The following is a 17,863-nucleotide window of genomic DNA, read 5'->3' as shown; positions in this document are numbered from 1 at the left end:
AATTTTGCTTTTTGTGAAAGGACGTGTCTGGGCAGTTTTCCATATTGTCAGTGAGTGCCAATGTTTTGACTGTACTGGAGCAGAATGATTAGAAGTGTGACTAATTCTGAAAAACAGTTCTTCAGTCTTATGGCGGGGATGCTGTCCAATTCAATTGCTTTTGCATCCTGAGTCTTCATCTGATTGTGAAGTCAGGTAGAGTGAATTGAAATGGCTGAAATCTGGCTTTTTGTGATGGTGGGATCTCAGGAGGAATCCAAGAATGATTATTCAAACTACACTTCTGAATCACCATGACTGCAAATCTTCAGCCTTGTTGTGGCACTCATGTCATAGGCCTCCACCTCACACCCTACTTCCTCCTCCCATTAGCTGTTTAGTCATCCCTCACCATTCTAAACTACATGTTCACGCCACTTGAGAAATGACTAACTGCCAATATAAATAGAAATCGAAAGGTGTTCTCTAGACATAAGAGTAGTGACACCTGTCATGAGCTGGCCTTGCCCTTATTTGTTAATTGTTGTCATAACTAGAGTTGTTAAGCCCTTGTGCATTCTGATTAATCTTGTCAAGTTAATTGTGTCTGTTAATTGTCTTGTCAAGTTAATTGTGTAGAATAAGGGTTTTCCTTATTCTATGATTATTTAATATTGAACCCCAATTAGTGCCAATTGCTGGGTCCTTGTGGTGTTTTGAGAATGACTCACTTCATGGTGTTGCTGGGTCAAGCCATCAATGTTCAATTGGAATTCCCATGAATAAACTCTAGATTCTGTCTCAGCATGTGAGTCTGTCATTGCTGTGCATCTGGGTCCAGTCATCTGTCCATGCTCACCATGAGAGAAACCCATGGAAGAACCTGACAAATTAAGGACAAAAATGGGAACTTGCACACTCCTGAGGCTATTTTTGACACACTAAAGGAATACTTGACATGTCTTAACAGGGAAGAAGCTGCTTCCAAAGCCGTAATGAAAAATGAGGTGCTGGATCTACTAAATATTGACTATGTGGAGCAATTAGAAAAATTAGCTGAATTTAAAGAAGGTACTGGATGGATGCATCCTAGAATTTTCAGGGAAGTACGGATGGAAATCAAGAGTGCACTGAAAATAATCTTCAAAGCTTTTTAGATATGAGGATGCAACTGCTATCGCCCTATTCAAATAAGGAAGCCAAATAACCACACGCTAGTTAGTTCAACTCTGATGGTAAGAAGGTGGTAAGAGGGCTTTTAGAAACAATTATCTGGTGTAGTGTTAAAAGTCGTGGAGTTTATAGTGCACTACAGCAGAAAAATAGGCCCTTTGAAACATCTAGTCCACGTCTAACTGTTTTCTGCCTTGTCTCATTGATCCAAACCTGCACCATAGCCCTCCATTCCCCTCCCATCCATGTCTGGAGGGAACTTGATCAATTGCCTTCATTTTAATTACAGCAAATCAACACAGATTTGTTACAAGCAAACTGTTTCTATCCAATTTGACAGAATAATTTGATGACAAAACAGGAAAAGTTGGTAACAATAATGCAGCCAATGTGATGCCCTATGGACTTTATAGATTTTGATAAGGTGCTATGTAACAGCCTTCTTAGAAAAGTTGAATCATGTGGCAATAAAGGAGCATTATCAACATGGGCAAAAATTTAGCTATGCAATAGAAAATGAAGGCTGTGTTAAATGGTTGCTTTTCCAATCAACTGTGACAGGTGAATATTTCTCCTGTGTCAATAGTTACCATCCTTTTACTTCACATCTGTGATCTCATCTTAACCTTGAGCAGTCCCAAGCTCTTCCCCACCAAAGTGAACCGTCTCTCACTATCTTCTCTTTTGGCAAACTCCATCAGTTTTATAGACTACCAAAGTACTCAGAGTCCTGTGCAAAAGACTTAGACACATCTATAAAGCTATGGTGCCTAAAACTTTTACACAGTACTGTATTTGTTAATGTGAAGTGAAGTGAGTTTGTAAATCCGACGTGAGCAAAGGATGTCGGGAATGGTGAGGGTGGAGCACCACGAGATGGGTGTGGGACAGGTGGCAGAGAAGGATTTCCAGGGGCAGGGAGTGACATGGGTGCAGATGCACCCAGCCCCGAGGCACCAGGCATTTGATTCCAAACCAATAGCTTCATTGAACCTTACAGAATGTCTCTCTGGTGCTTCCTGCTCCCTCCCCTCTCCCTTCCCCTATTCCCAACTGTGATTCCCTTCTCCCTGACCCCTTCCCACTCTCAGTCCACAACAGAGACCCATATCAGAATCAGGTTTATCATCACTCACATATGTCATGAAGTTTGTGGTTATTTTTGTGGCAGCAGTACAGTGCAATACATAAAACTACGACAGTACTGTGCAGAAGTCTTAGGCACCCTAGCTCTATATACGATGCATGTATGTATATGTGTGTGTGTGTATATATATTCATCTATTCCAAGCCCTCCATAATTCCTTCACACTATGCAGGCCCAAACGAACTCTTGGGCCCATCTAGTCTGAGCCAAACCATATAATTTGCCTTTTCCCGTTGACCTGCACCAAAACTGTAGCCGTCCATGTACCTATCCAAACTTCTCTTAAATGTTGAAATCGAGCTCGCATGCACCACTTCTGCTGGCACATCTCTCACAATGCTCTGAGTTAAGACATTTTGCCTCATGTTCCCCTTAAACTTTTCACCTTTCACCCTTAACCCATGACCTCTAGTTGTAGTCCCACCCAACCACAGTGGAAAAAGCCAGCTTGAAATTATCCTACCTGTACCCCTCATACTGCTATCAAATCTCCTCTCAATCTTCTATGTTACAAGGAATAAAGTCCTAACCAATTTAAATTTTCCTTATAACTCGGGTCCCTCCTATAATATTGCAACTAGAATATTTCATTTGAGGTTTTTATAACAGTTCAGCATGACTTCCCTGCTGTTATGCTCTGCATCTCTATTGATGAAAGAATTATGAATGCATTTATCATTGTGTTCCCAAATTGCCCTACCTATTATTTCCCTATACTCCCCTGACCACTCTGGCCCTACACTCATCACTTTAAATACTTTCTGGAGTACAATGCCTGCAGATATGATGGAGGGAAGTTCCACCATGTCCTTCATAAGGGGATCATAAAAATATGTGGTGGAGAAAAATTTTCAAGTCTTTTTAGAAGGGATTATTATGTGGAAATAGTGATTTGTTCTGGTGGAGAACCAGTTTGGATGAGATGGGCTGAATGGCCTCTTTCTTTGCTGTAATTATTCTATCTTCCTATCGCAGATGGAAGTGCGGAGCCCCACAGGAGTGAGATAGATCATCTCGTTGAGTGGGGTTGTAAGAACAATTTCGCACTATACATGCCCTTCAGTTTTCCTCATTGAACTAAGGTTAATGCCCTTGTTTGCTAGCAATGATAGAGTAAGAAATATGCTGGAACATCAGCTTACAAATCGTGGTGTGTGATCCTGATGGACAACAGTGCCTTCCTGATGCCCAATTTTGAGTTGCCAGAAAATGTGCAAGTTTGTAGGTTAAATGTGCAGTTTAAACATTTTCCCTGAGTCTGTAGATGAGTGGGAATCTGAGAAGCTTATGGAGCGGATGAAATTGGTTAGAGTGGAATAATCTTAATGGGTTTTTGGTGGCCAGTGAGACCTGAAGTCCTGAGTGACCTGTTTCTGTGTGGAACGTCTCTTTGACAATGGGTGTACTTTTCCTTTCAAGTAGAATAAGAATGAGGAACTCCAGATTAAAAGTGAGAATTAATCCATTTTTGAAATGCCAACACACTTGATATATCTGATCTACTATTAATAATCTTGGAATTGAGTCGCTGGACAAAATATCCAAGAAGAAAAATCAAAAATATAGTATGGAGGATTTGTTGGTTAAATTCTCCACGGTGGCAGAGAGCACAACCCAATTATTGATGAAAAAAACAGCTTACAGTGAAGTTGAAACATTTGAAAAGGTTAAATAAAGATAAAAACAACATAACTTAAAATAGAAATTTAATATCATTATGCAAGTTTCTAATATATACATGAGAAAATCTGCAGATGCTGGAAATCTAAATGAACACAATCAAAATTCTGGAGGAACTCAGCAGGTCAGGGAGTATCTATGGAAAAGAGTAAACAGTCAATGTTTTTGGCAGGGACCTTTCTTCAGGACTGTAAAGGAAGGGAAGAAATCAGAGTATGAAGGTGGAGGGAGGGAAGGAAAATGTACAAAAGTGGCAGGTGATAGGTGAAACTGGGAGAGGAGTGTTTACGTTGACTGTTTACTCTTTTTTTTTATAGATGCTGCCTGACCTGCTGAGTTCCTCTAGTATGTTGTGCGTTTTCCTAATATATTACATGATCTATGTGTTCAAATTCAAGAATGTCAAATAAATTCAAACGTCATCTCAATTGGTCATAATGTGTATGAATGTAGATTTGATCATGTGCCTCCCTCTAAATTGCTTTGTAGTTTTGTAAGTTGTTGCAGTGTATTATTTCTTAATAAATCCATGCAATTTCAGAAATTTATCAGTGGTTAAAGTACTGAAATATATAAAGTACAGTTTTCTAAACACTGTGTTGCCTTATTCCAAGTTGTGGCTGTTGAAACATCCCTCTCATGTTGAGAGGAACAGCACGAGTTAGTGAGACAAAATCGAAAAATTCCTCTGCTGAACATTTGCAAACATCCCGATAGAAGTATCTCTTTTAAAAATCCCAGGAATGCATTACATGTCATGACTTACCTTTAGAAACAATGTTTCCTTAGAGTCATAGAAAAGTACAGCACAGAAACAGGCCCTTCAGCCCATCTAGTCCATGATGAGCCATTAAACTGCCTGCTCCCATCAACCTGCACCAGGACTGTCGCCTTCCATTCCCCTACTATCCACTTAGCTATCCAAACTTCTCTTAAAAGTTGAAATCAAGCTCACATATACCACTTGTGCTGGCAACTTGCTCCACACTTTCACAAACCTCTGAGTGAAGAAGATCTTCCTCATCTTCCTCTTAAACTTTTCACCTTTCACCCTTAACCCAAGAGCTCTACTTGTAGTCCCAGCCAACCACAGTGGAAAAACCCTGCTTGAATTTACTCTATCTATATCCTTCATAATTCCATATCCTTCCATCAAATCTCCTCTCAATTTTCTATGTTCCAAGAGATAAAATCCTAACCTATTCAATCTTTCCTTATAACTCAGGTACCTTCTTGACTTTATTTTCTTTGCATCTTATTACAGTAAATGTGATAGGAGTTCTTGGTGTTATTGAAAATAAATGAATTATTCCACTCGTTTTGCAGCAGGGTCTGCGGAATTCTATTGTAACCCATCCTCTCTGTATAATTGAACTTGGCATAACAGTGTTAGCAGAAGACAGGACAAGTCGTTGTTCAGTCGTTAAGGTGAGTCCATCTCTTTGTGACCAGAGGGTCCATAGTGCTTTCATGGGAAGATACGGAAGTAGATTGCCAGGCCTTTCTTCCGTGCAGCTCCTGCTGTTGCCCAGGTTGTGAGCTGGCTGGGTTTGAACTCAGGATCATCGGCCTTGAAGTCCAATGCTGATGCCACTACACCTCCATCCGGCCCACAAGTGCAGTATTTATGTATTATTTCTCAGCTAAAACAATTCCACAATTGCAGCCTGGTTTTACTAAGGTCACAAGGCCCCATGGGCTTGCAAAATTGTTAAAAAATAATAATGATTAATTCATCATAAAAATCTTTAGAAGAGAATAAGGTTTCTAAAGCTTTGTTCTATGTCAAAGATCATACCTGTGTCACTTTTTCTGTGACATTGTGCGTCCTTTCCTTCACTTTCGGTGCAATGATGGTCTTTTCTGATGAAGGCGGAGATGAACTCTTCTTTTCAGCTTTTATATCAGAAAAGTTCAGGGTGATTTGAGGAATCTTGCTAATTGTGCTATATTTGTTGAGATTAGAATCTGAGGTGGAGCCCAGTAGGCTTGACTTGACATGATTAAACGGTCCTGTAGAAATGACAGTAAAATATGCAAGGTTTATTTTGCAATCAGATCATCTACTTAGGTTCATCTTTTCCATTAGACTGAGCTTCCAGTGCGTAAATTATAAATAAGAGACCATTTCATCTATTTAATAATAATGATAAAATATTATTAATTGCAAGTATTAAAGTTAATTGGAATTTCAAAGAATGTGAATTAAAATGCATTCACTGTACTTCTCAATTTTTATTTCTGTATGTGTTAAATAAGAAAATGCCTTCTATTTACATTGTAACTTGAGGGAATGGAGAAAGGAGCACATGTAAACAGTGATCTACCTTAGCACATCACATGCAAGATCAATGATGGAGTAGATAGCCATCTCAGCTGTCAGCTGGCCATTTGCCAAAATTAAAGCATGGATTATCATATATTAGATTAGCAGCTAGTTAATAGCTATTGATGAATGCATTATACGTGCACATTAAATTCAGCTTGACGCAGAAACAAAAATTCAATAATATTAGTCACTTTTACACATTCAGTTCACCACAGTACTTCAAGTGGGCAGACAAGCATGAACAGTTCAATGCTTATACAAATTGTCCAGAATTTTCATCCAAATGTTTTTGAACGTGGAGCTTCTTCAGACGGTGGTGTGAGCATCAAATGAGCTGTCAGTGGAAGTGGTAGATGTGTGTTCAATTGTAGCATTTAAGAGAAGTTTGGATAGGTACGTGGATGAGAAGTACAGAGGGCTATGGTCCTGAAGCAGGCAGAGGAAACTAGGCTGCAAATCAGGTTGGCATGGACTAGATTGGCCGAAGCACTTGTTTCAGTGTGTAGATGATTCTATAACATCATGAAGTTCAACAGCACAAGTTAATATTATTTCAAGAATATATAATTGAGAAGAGTAATATCCTGCAATTAGCTTTGATCTATGAGCATTTAGAACATAGAACAGTACAGCATAGAAACAGGCCCTTTGGCCCACAAGGTTGTGCTGAACCAAATAAATTAGTGCTCAATTGGTCAACTAAACTAATTCCTTATGTCTACACAATAGCTATATCCCAATAATTTCTTCACATTCATGTGCCTATCTAACTTCTCTTGCCTTGCTTTATTTCAAAATTTTAGACTCTAAAGATTGTAATCAGGTAACATGTTCAATTTGTGAGAGTGCCTGTTGAGTTTATATTTCCTCTTTGCATTTTTATGTGCACTTATTTTGATTCAGATGTTTCTTATGTTTATGTAATGTATGGCTTGACGGAAGTTTCTACAGAGTCACTCTTAATCATGGTAAATGCAGTATATTGGGCTGAATCTTTTCTCACTGCTGCCAACGGATAGAAGGTAAAAGAACCTCAGGACTTGCACTGCCAGATTCAAGAACAGTTACTACCCCTCAACCATCAGGCTCTTGAACAAAAGGGGATAATGACACTCATCTATAACCAATAATCACACTTTAAGGACTCTTTACCTTGTTATTTCATGCTCTCGTTATTTATTGTTATTTATTTAAATATGCTTTTGCAGTTTGTTGTCTTCTATGCTCTACTTGATCTCTCATTGACCCTGTTATAGTTAATATTCTATAGTTTACTGAGTATGCCCACAGGAAAAAGATTCACAGGGTTGTATGTGGTGACATATATGTACTCTGATAATAAGATTTACTTTGAACCTTGAACGTTGAATCTTATTACCTGGACTCACTGTTTGGAGTTGCTAATTATAATCTCCTCGCCCAGGTATTTTACTGGCCCAGATTTAGAACCGTCTTTTTCTGAAGTGAAGTACCCTGGGCTCCAGTTGCTTGATTTGCACAACATGAAGGCATTGAGGGACACATTGAGAAAGCTCTATTCCCTCATCTTCAATAAAACCCTTTGACAGGTGACAAAATGCAACTCCCAGCTTTGCTGGCTATAAAATGTGTGAGATATTTTTTAATAGTTTTTCAAATGCTTCTGGTGGCAACATTTAAATACTATTATAAATATGGTAAATAATAAAAAGTACAAACGTTTGTAAGTGTGGTGGGGTGGAGAGATGTCTCTACCAAAGGAGGCGTAAGGCACTCCTTCCCTCTGCTAGCCAGCAGGTCACCCTTGGATAAGGTGTAGCACCTGCTTTGCCCCCCTGATCAGGGTCATGTGAAGCCATGGAAGCAGGGGTGGATGGTTTTATGAGCAGCTGCTGCATATCACAAGTCCTGGTTATGTGACCACTGACGCCAGGCAGACAATCCCCGAAGAGTATTGATAATGGCTGGAGTCACCCGTCTTCTAAAGACCCTGCCCAGAAGAAGTCAATGGCAAACCACTGCTGTAGAAAAAAATTGCCAAGAATAATCATGGTCAAGACCATGATCACCCACACCATAAAACATGGCACATAATGATAATGATGATGAATTAAAAGCAATTAACATATTTAAATTTTTGTCCGGAGAATAGAGAAAACTCCTAAAATGACAAAAATCATTAAGAACATTGAAGTAAGTTTAAATGATTAAAATCAAAGGAAGGTAGTTTCCCCTTTGCTTCTTATGCAGAGCCTTCAGCTTCCCAAGCCTTGCCTAGGAGACAATAGCAGGGAAACATAACAGGACTCCGCTCTGCCACTGAATTGCTCCTAGATTCTAACGATGTAGCAAACACACAGATTTGACTTACTAATTCTATCTTTAAATTAACAAACAAGAGAAAACCTGCAGGTGCTGGAAATCCAAGCAGCATACACAACTCAGCAGTCCAAGCAGCATCTATGGAAGAGTACAGTTGACCTTTTGGCCCGAGACCCTTCACCTATCTTTAAATTAATCACTTTCACTTTTGACAACATATGCGTAGAAGATATGATCTCACTTCTATATATTTGGCTAATACTGTAAGTTCCACTGGAAATCAATAGCTATTGTTATAAACATCCAGGCCATTATCCATGTTTGATTTCATTGAGATGGATTACACATGAAAAGTACATACTACATCTCCTCTTTAAAGCATGTCAGAGCTCACCATATTTATTGCTCTTTTGAACTGGGTAGTTTCAGTAGATACCATAGTTATTCCACAGGAAGTCTCACAGCCTTCTTGTAGATCTCCAGAATACCTTCTCTTATCTGCTAATATTATTACGCTAGTATTATTTTATGCGTTGTATGTGATATATTAACTGGGTCTTGCACCTTGGTCCATGAGGGACATTGTTTCATTTAGCTACATGCATGTTTGCAGTTGAATGACAATAAGCTTGAACTTATTCCACCAACAGGAGTTGCTTAGTAATTAGCCAGATGATGGATATGAGGTTTCAACAAAGCTTCTATTTCATTTGAACAAATGATGGAATGGGCACTACACTAGTGCAGCGAAGTAATGAAGAACAATTCATTATTATCATTCAATTAATGAACAACATTGCACTAAATTGAACTGAACTAAAAACAGAAAATTCACACAGATATGCCCACAAGTTAGACATGGCCCATGTGGCTAAAGGGATCAAGGGGAATGGAGAGAAGGCAGGTACAGGGTTCTGAGTTGGATGATCAGCCATGATCATACTGAATGGTGGTGCAGGCTCGAAGGGCTAAATGGCCTACTTCTGCACCTATTTTCTATGTTTCTATGCTGGGTTTGGAGAACCAGAGGTATAAGGAAAGTTTGAATCAGTTAGGACTGTATTCTTTAGAATGTAGAAGGTTGAGAGGAGATTTGATGGAGGTATAAAAAATTATGAGGGGTATTGATAGGGTAAGTGCAAGCAGTCTTTTTCCACTGAAGTTGTGTGGGACTAGGGTTAAGGGTGAAAGGTAAGTAGTTTTAGGGGGAACATAAGGGAAACTTCTTCAGTCAGAGGGTTGTGAGAGTGTGGAATGAGTTGCCAGCACAGTGGTGCAAGCAAGCTCAATTTCAGTGTTTAAGAAAAGTTTGGATAGTAACATGGATAGTAGGGGTATGGAGGGCTATGGTCCCGATGCAGGTTGATGGGAGAGGGCAGCTTAAATGATATCAGCATGGACTCAGTGGGGTGAATGACGTGTTTTTGTGCTGTACTCTTCTATGACTGAGTTGAACTGAATATGCTTGCTTTGTTTTGATGGTTTGTGGTTTGGTGTTTTACATTGTGTTTTTCCACTAGTTTTTTTTTTGCCATTTTTCATGATTTATTTTGTTTTTTTTTGCGTGTTGGTGGTTTGATCTTTTTCTTTGAGTAGATTCCACGGCTTTCTTTCTTTGTTTTGTGGCTGTCTATGTGGAGGTGAATTCTCAGGGTTGTGTACTGCATACATACTTTGATAATGAACGTTTGATTGAGTCTTTCCTGACTTAAGTGTGAAAAACAAAGTATATAAAAGTAATTTATTGAAATATATCTCAACCTCCAATCATAAAATCAAATAGTTTTTAAAGAAGTTAGTTTAGTAGTAATAGAAATATTCAGCAAAAGGTACCAGAAGTTTCATAGAAGTATTATAGCTGGTAGCTTTGATATTCACCTGCAGTGATTAAATATTGGATTATACTGTACATCTAGATTTTTTTGCTAATAATCAGACCAATAATGCAACAACAAAAAATTTCAATTAGTGAAGAAATCAACTGTTACAAATAGACAATTACTGTAAAGCTTTAGATAAGAATATGATTTGAACGTTCAGAAATAAAACTAATGCTAATTTAAATTGTTTATCTTTGCTGGAGTTTCCATAAATTCTCAAGCCTGTTACTTGACCTTTAAGAAAAGTGAACAAAGCTCTGGTGATATTAAATATCACACAGTATCAAGGATGATGTTAATAAAGCAATATGGCAACACAGCTTATTGTTGTATGGCAGCTGACAATGACAAGCATGTCCCAATATAGCACACCAAAGAAATGAAAACCATGTAACTGTTTTTTTTTTCCACTGTAGTTTCTTGTTAATTCCAACTCAGGCTTGCAATACAATTTCCAACAATTTCCAATCTAATCAAAAAATAAGTGAACGTCAAAGTGTAGGAAATCACTTCATGTGGATATCTCTGCTGGATCCAGCCTCAGTCCCAGTGAATAACGGTTGATTGACATGACCACATGAAGAATCTAAGACATACAGATAAGACTGTCAGTCAGTAGGATAAAAATGATTACACAATGGATCTTTTGCCACAGATGCCTCAAGCACATTTAATAAACATCAGATAGTAATTCGGGTTTCTAAACTATATTATGAGGACTCCAGAGGAAGTGAAGTAAACATTTTTCAAGTTTATTCTTCGTTCTTCACTCTCCACAGATAATGTAATAGCTTTCTTGATTGCTATGATCCAACATTCTAGTTTAAACTCAGCATCACATTTTGTCAACTGGATGGAGGTTGACACAACTGAAGTAAAAAGTACATATATTTTTTTCTAGCCAGTTAATACAATTTTCCTTATTCATCTCTGCCAATTTGCTGCTTAGAGTTGCTGAAGACCTGGTATATACACAGTGGCTACTTTTTAAGGTACGGGAGTGGAATCCAGTAAGGTCTGCTGCTTTTGCACCCCATCCATTTCAAGGTACAACGTGTTGTGTGTTCAGAGATGCTCTTCAGCACATTACTGTTGTAATGCATGATTATTTGAGTTACGGTTGCCTTCATGGGAACCCGAATGATTGGGATGAAGATGAGGTAGTTTGTTTACAAACAGTGGCCTTGTGTAGTCAGACTTCCAGTAAGGAGAGGCTGACAACAGGGCAAAATTGCTGATGAGTTGCAATGCAAAAAGGCAGACAGAATCAAAAAGGGTGAATACAGGATGGAAAGTGCTATATTTGAATGCACGCAGTATAGAGAATAAGGTAGATGAACATAGCAGAGTTTCAGATTGGCATGTATCACTGAATTGTGCCTGAAAGAAGATTATAGCTGAGAGCTTAAGGCCTAAGAGTACACATTGTAATGAAAGGATAGTCAGGTAGGTTGGGGTGGCTCTGTTGGTAAAAAATTAAATTAACTCATTAGAAAGAGGTGGCTTAGGGTTGCAAGGTGTGGAATCATTGTGGGTAGAGCTAAAGAACTGCAAGGGTAAAAAGATCCTGATGGGAGTTGTATACAGACCCCAAACAAAAGTGAGGATGTGGTCTACAAATCACAATGGGAGATAGAAAATGCATGTCAGTATTATAGTGGAGTAAACTGAATTGCAGAGGCATGAGGGAGGAACTGGCTAATATTACAATAGTCACGGGGGATTTCAATATGCAGGTAGGTTGGGAAAATCAGGTTGGCGCTGGATCCCAAGAGGGGGAAATTTTTGAATGCTTATGATTTGGCTTTTTAGAGCAGCTCATGGTTGAGCCCACTAGGGGATCAGCAATTCTGGATTACATGTTGTGCAATGAACTGGAATTGATTAAAGACCTTAATGTAAGGAAATGCTTTGGGACAAGTGATAATAATATGATAGAATTCACCCTGCAATTTGAGAAGGAGAAGCTAAAGTCAGATGTATCAGTATTACAGTGGAGTAAAGGGAATTAGAGAGTCATAAGGGAGGAACTGGCCAAAGCTGACTGGCAGGGATGACAGCAGGGCAGCAATGGCTGGAATTTCTGGAAGCAATTCAGAAGGTGCAAGATATATATATCCCAAAGAGGAAAAATGACACAACTGTGACTAACAAGAGAAATCAAAGCCAACATAAAAGCCAAAGAGAGGACATATAATAGAGCAAGAATTAGTGGGAAGTTAGAGGATAGTGAAGCACTTAAGAACCAACAGAAGGCAACTAGAAAAGTCATTAAGAAGGAAAAGAAGGAATACGAAGGTAAACTTGCTAATAGCATTGAAGACGATATCGGAAGTTTCTTCAGATACATAAAGTGCAAAAGAGAGGTGAGATTAGGTATTGGACCTCCAGAAAATGATGCTGGAGAGGTAGTAATGAGGGATAAGGAAACAGCAGATAAGCTGAATAAGTATTTTGTCTTCACTGTGGAAATCAACAGCAGTATGTCAGAAGTTCAAGAATGCCAGGAATTTACTATTACTAGCGAGAAGGATCTTGGGAAACTGAAAGGTCAAAGGTAGGCAAGTCTCTTGGATCAGATGGTGTATACCCCAGGGTTCTGAAAGAGGTAGCTGTAGACTGGGGAGGAATTAGTAATGATATTTCAAGAAACACCAGATCCTGGAATGGTACGGAAGACTGGAAATTTACAAATGTCATTTCCAATCTCCAAGAAAGGAGAGAGGCAGAAAAAAGGAAACTATTGGCTGGTTATTCTGATATCAGTGGTTACGAAGATGTTGGAGTCAATTGCTAAGGATGTAGTTTTGGTATTCTTGGAAGCACATGATAAAAATGGCTGTAATCTGCATGAATTCCTGAAGGGAAAATTTTGCCTGACAAATTGGTTGGAATTCTTTGAAGGGATAACAAAGCAGGATGGACGAAGGGAATCAGTGGATGTTGGGTTTCAGAAGGACTTTGACAAGATGCTTGAGTGCTCGGTGGTGTGAGCTGATGCTTTTTTGTTTTGCTGGTGGGGAAGGGGGGATTTTTGCGGTTTATGGGTGGGGGGAGCTAGGGTGGGCTTTAGCTTTCTAACATTTAACTGTCATTCATTCTTTGGGGGAATCCTCTGTTTTCGTGGATGGTTATGAAGAAAAAATATTTCAGGATGTATATTGTATATATTTCTCTGACATTAAAAGTACCCTTGAAACCTTTGAAACATGAGACTGCTTAACAAGTTAAGCGGCCATGGTATTACAGGAAAGATTCTGTCACGGATAAGGCAGTGGCTGAATGACAGGAGGCAGAAAGTGGGAATAAAGGGGCCTTTTCTGGGTGGTTGCTGGTGACTAGTGGTGTTCCACAGGAGTCTATGTTGGGACTACTCCTTTTCACATTACATGTCAATAACTTGGATGATGGAATTGATGGCCTTGTTGCAAAGTTTGTAGATGATATAAAGATAAGTGGAGGGGCAGGTAGTTCTGAGGATGTAGAGAGGTGACAGAAGGGCTTAGATTAGGAGAAAGGGAAAAGAAGTGGCAGATGGAATGCAGTGTTGGGAAGTTTATGGTCATGCACATTGGTATGAAGAGAAAATTCAAAAATCTGAGATGCAAAGAGACCTGGTGGTCCTTCTGCAGAATTCCTTAAAGGTTAATTTGCAGTTTGAGTCGGTTTTGAGGAAGGCAAATGCAATGTTAGCATGCTCTTTTCTTCAGGACAAAAAAATAAAGGCAAGGATGTAAGCTTGAGGCTTAATATAGCAACAGTGCGGCCTCAGTTGGAGTATTTGTGAGCAATTTCAGGCCCCTTATCTAAGGAAGGATGTGCTGACATTGGAAAGGGTTCAGAGAATGTTCAAAAATTATTCTGGGATTGAGGGGCTTGTTATATGAAGAGTGTTTGATGGTTCTATGCCTGACTCACTGGAGTTCAGAAGAATGAGGGTTGACCTCATTGAAGCCTATTGAAAGGCCTTGATAAAATGGATGTGGAGCGGATGTATCTTATGATGTAGGAGTCCAGGACTAGAAGTCACAGCCTCAGAATAGAAGGGTGTCCTTTTTGAATGGAGATGAGAATTTCTTTAGCCAGAGAGTGGTGTGGCTGTGGAAATTGTTGTTGCAGGTGCCTGTAGAGGCCAAGTCACTGGATATATTTAAGCCAGAGGTTGATAGATTCTTGATTAATCAGGGCATGAAGGCTATGGGGAGAAGGCAGGAGATTGGGGTTGAGAGGAATAATGGATCAGCCATGATAAAATGGCAGAGAAGATTTAATGGGCCAAATTTCCCAATTCTGCTCCTAAAATTGATGGTCTTATGGTGTATCTCAGCAGTTTCTGAGATACTCAAACCACCCCATCTGGCACCAATGATCATTCCACAGTGAACGTCACTTAGATCACATTTATTCCTCAGTCTGATGTTCCACCATTACTTTATATTCTGACAGATGTGCTGTTTACTCACAATAATTTTTCACTACATGGTACCCTTTGAAAAATATTAATCTTGAAATCCTTATTGATCAAGTGCTCACAACTTTCTCCAGAAATAAGCTCTGAGCTTCTCCCACTCTACAGTACATGTGAAGAAAGTGTTTGTTTTCATTATTTCCCAGTTGTACTTCTCCCAATTGTACTTTTACAATTTTACAATTCGTAGCCTGCTGTAAAACTAAGGTTCGATTCCCACCGGTGTCTGCTAGGAGTTTGTACATTCTCCCCATCAACACATAGGTTTACTCCAGGTACTCCAGTTACCTCCCACCTTTTAAAGATGTGTGGTTAGGGTTAGAGTTTGGTGGGCATCCTGTGTTGGCCCCAGAAGCATAGTGATATGTGGATGCCCAGCACAATCTTCGCTGATTTGACTTGGCACAAATGACACATTTTACTGTATGATTTGATGTTGATATGACAAATAAAGCTTATCTTTTAAGAGATTGGGACTGAGAGGGAAAATGGATCAGGCATGATAGAATGGCAGAGCAGACTCGATGGGCCTAATAGCCTAATTCTGTTTCTATATCTTATGGTCTTATGGTTTTCTTTTTAATTATGGGCCCCTTTGGTTTGTATTTTCCAGCAAGAAGAACTTGTTTCCCTTTATTTATGTTTCAAATGTCTCTAAAATTCTGTGTATCTAAATTGATTTATAAACTGGAGATCAGTGGGTAGTAGTCTTATCTCTGATGCCTAAGGTGGTAGGTTCAAATGTCCCTGTGTAGAGTAAGTGCTAACTGTGCTTTCAGTTTATGAAAAATAATTGTGCTTTCAATGCTCTTGGTGGTATCATTTGACTGTCTGTAGGCTAATGTTTTAACAGTATTTGGGAAAGAGGGTTCCAGAGAGGCTTTGCAAAATACAGCATCACAAGCATGCCTGCTGGCTCTGTAAACTGTTTAATGCAAAAAGTACCTGTGTTTATGGTTCAAATTACTGACAATTTCTAGTACTTTAGACAACAAATAAAGAAGATACCAATATATGACATCTTCGTAGGGTGCACAGTAGTGTAAAAAGTTAGCACAACCTTTTACAGTACACATGATCCAGGTTCATTTCAGGTCGCTACCTCTCAGGAGTTTGTACGCTCTCCCTGTGACTGTGTGGGTTTCCTCCGGGTGCCCCGGCTCTCCCTTCCCCCCCCACGGTTCAAACACGTTTCAGTTGTTAGGTTAATTGGTCAATGTAAATTGTCTTGTGATTGGGCTAGTTTTCATCGGGGAGATTGCTGGGCAACGTGGCTCGAATAGCCAATAGAGCCTATTCCGTGCTGTATCTCAATAAATAAATACGGTGTCAGAAGTGCTACTTGATGAAAATAAGAACTTTATATGCTGTATCTAAATTGAATACTGTACATCAGGTATAAAATCTCTCTACAGAGAAGTCTTGTAGCTGTAAATTAAATGACGTGCCCTGCACGATCCAATTGATGGAGTATATGACAGGAGGAATAAACTCCAGCCACTATGGGAGATCAGAACTATGTGTAGAAGTTCAGAACCTGTGGATCTTCAGAAAGAAGACAACAAAGGAAAATACCACACTTGCATTGTTCTTCAGAACCTAGGTAAAAGTCAGATCAGATCTCCTTCATTTCTTTAGGAAATTATATAAAAAGGAAGTTGAATGTTTTTTGAATTTCAGGCAAGTTGACTTCGTTAGGAAGTACTCATCATCAAAGGTAATTCACAGGTTCAAAAGACAGCCTGGCAGGAATGGCTTAACTAAAGCACTGATCACAGATAATAGGCTGGAGCAGCACCTATCTTTATGAGGTTCTTAAAGGACTGGCAGGTTTATCACTTCTTTAACTACAGAGTAAAAGGAAAATTCTGAACACAGGGAAGGTGATCAGGAACAGTTGCAGAAGGCTAAATGTCCAGAATTGGATTCTTGGATGAGGGTCTTTGGTTTCCCCAGCACGCAAACTGAGGGAAGATAATGAGTCCTCTGCAAAAGCATGGGAGTAGGTGAATTAGAAGTCTCCTCCAAACATCAGAAAAACTGGATAATGTGTGGGTGTGGGAAATCACCCAGAGGAAGCCATAAGACAGACACAGCACTTCACCAGTGTCAAAGGACAGCCAGCAAAGAGAAATCAGAATCCATTTTATCATCACTAATGTACGTCATGAAATTGGTCATTTTGTGGAAGCAGTGCAATGCATACTTTAAAAATTACAACAATTTGCAAAGATAAATAGTGCAAAAAAAGAAAAGAGGAAACACTATGAGGATGAAATCTAAATTAGCTGAACACCAGATAAAGGGGATGGTAGTGGGACGAGGTAGTTTAAAATGGTTTGGCATAGACTAGATGGGCGGAACCTCCGAGAGGACCACAACCTTGTTGTGGTTTGGAGGTTTGCATGCCTCAATGTCCTGGAGCACTGTGTTGGCTGTAGTGTAGGCCTTACGCTTCGGCTCTTGGCAGGGTCACCCATGCCAAACAGGTCAAAGGGTAGAGGTCAGACTAAGAGTGGTCAATCAGTCCTCCGGGTTCAGGGGGTCAGTTCAGGACTAACAACACTGACAGGTCGAACAAAGCTGTGACAAAAACAGCAATGAGGAATCCTTCTGCATCTGTGCGCAACTTGCATGGCTAACAGTGGTGGAAACTGAGAGGAAGCGACGGGCACCATAAAGGAAGCCCTGAAAACTGCCAAGATCAAGACCAAAGCTGGTTTCTGGCCAAGGAAAGATTAAGATGGAGGACCTTCAATGTTGCCTAAATACTAGTGGGTGTAATGGGCAGTAAGTAATTAGTAAGATGAGCTGAATGGTCAGTTTTTGAGCTGTATTTTTCTATGACTCTATGACTTCATACATTTTTCAAATCATAGAAGTTAGCAAATGAACAGTGTGACCCA

The 17,863-nt window shown here is 39.5% G+C and overlaps 1 protein-coding gene across 1 annotated transcript in view; it reads right to left on the bottom strand.

Annotated features, from left to right (window-relative positions):
- LOC132392425 (potassium voltage-gated channel subfamily H member 7-like) overlaps window positions 1–17,863 on the bottom strand; it is a 529,705-nt gene that overhangs the window by 118,218 nt on the left and 393,624 nt on the right. The window contains exon 6 of the mRNA XM_059966250.1: window positions 5,778–5,992. Within this exon, the coding sequence (XP_059822233.1) occupies window positions 5,778–5,992 (215 nt within the window). The remainder of the gene's footprint in view (window positions 1–5,777; window positions 5,993–17,863) is intronic.

The sequence above is a fragment of the Hypanus sabinus genome, chromosome 4, assembly GCF_030144855.1.
Source record: "Hypanus sabinus isolate sHypSab1 chromosome 4, sHypSab1.hap1, whole genome shotgun sequence".
In the NCBI taxonomy this organism is placed as follows: domain Eukaryota; kingdom Metazoa; phylum Chordata; class Chondrichthyes; order Myliobatiformes; family Dasyatidae; genus Hypanus; species Hypanus sabinus.
The sequence above is the reverse complement of the archived record's forward strand: the minus strand, read 5'-3'. Positions and strand labels throughout refer to the sequence as shown.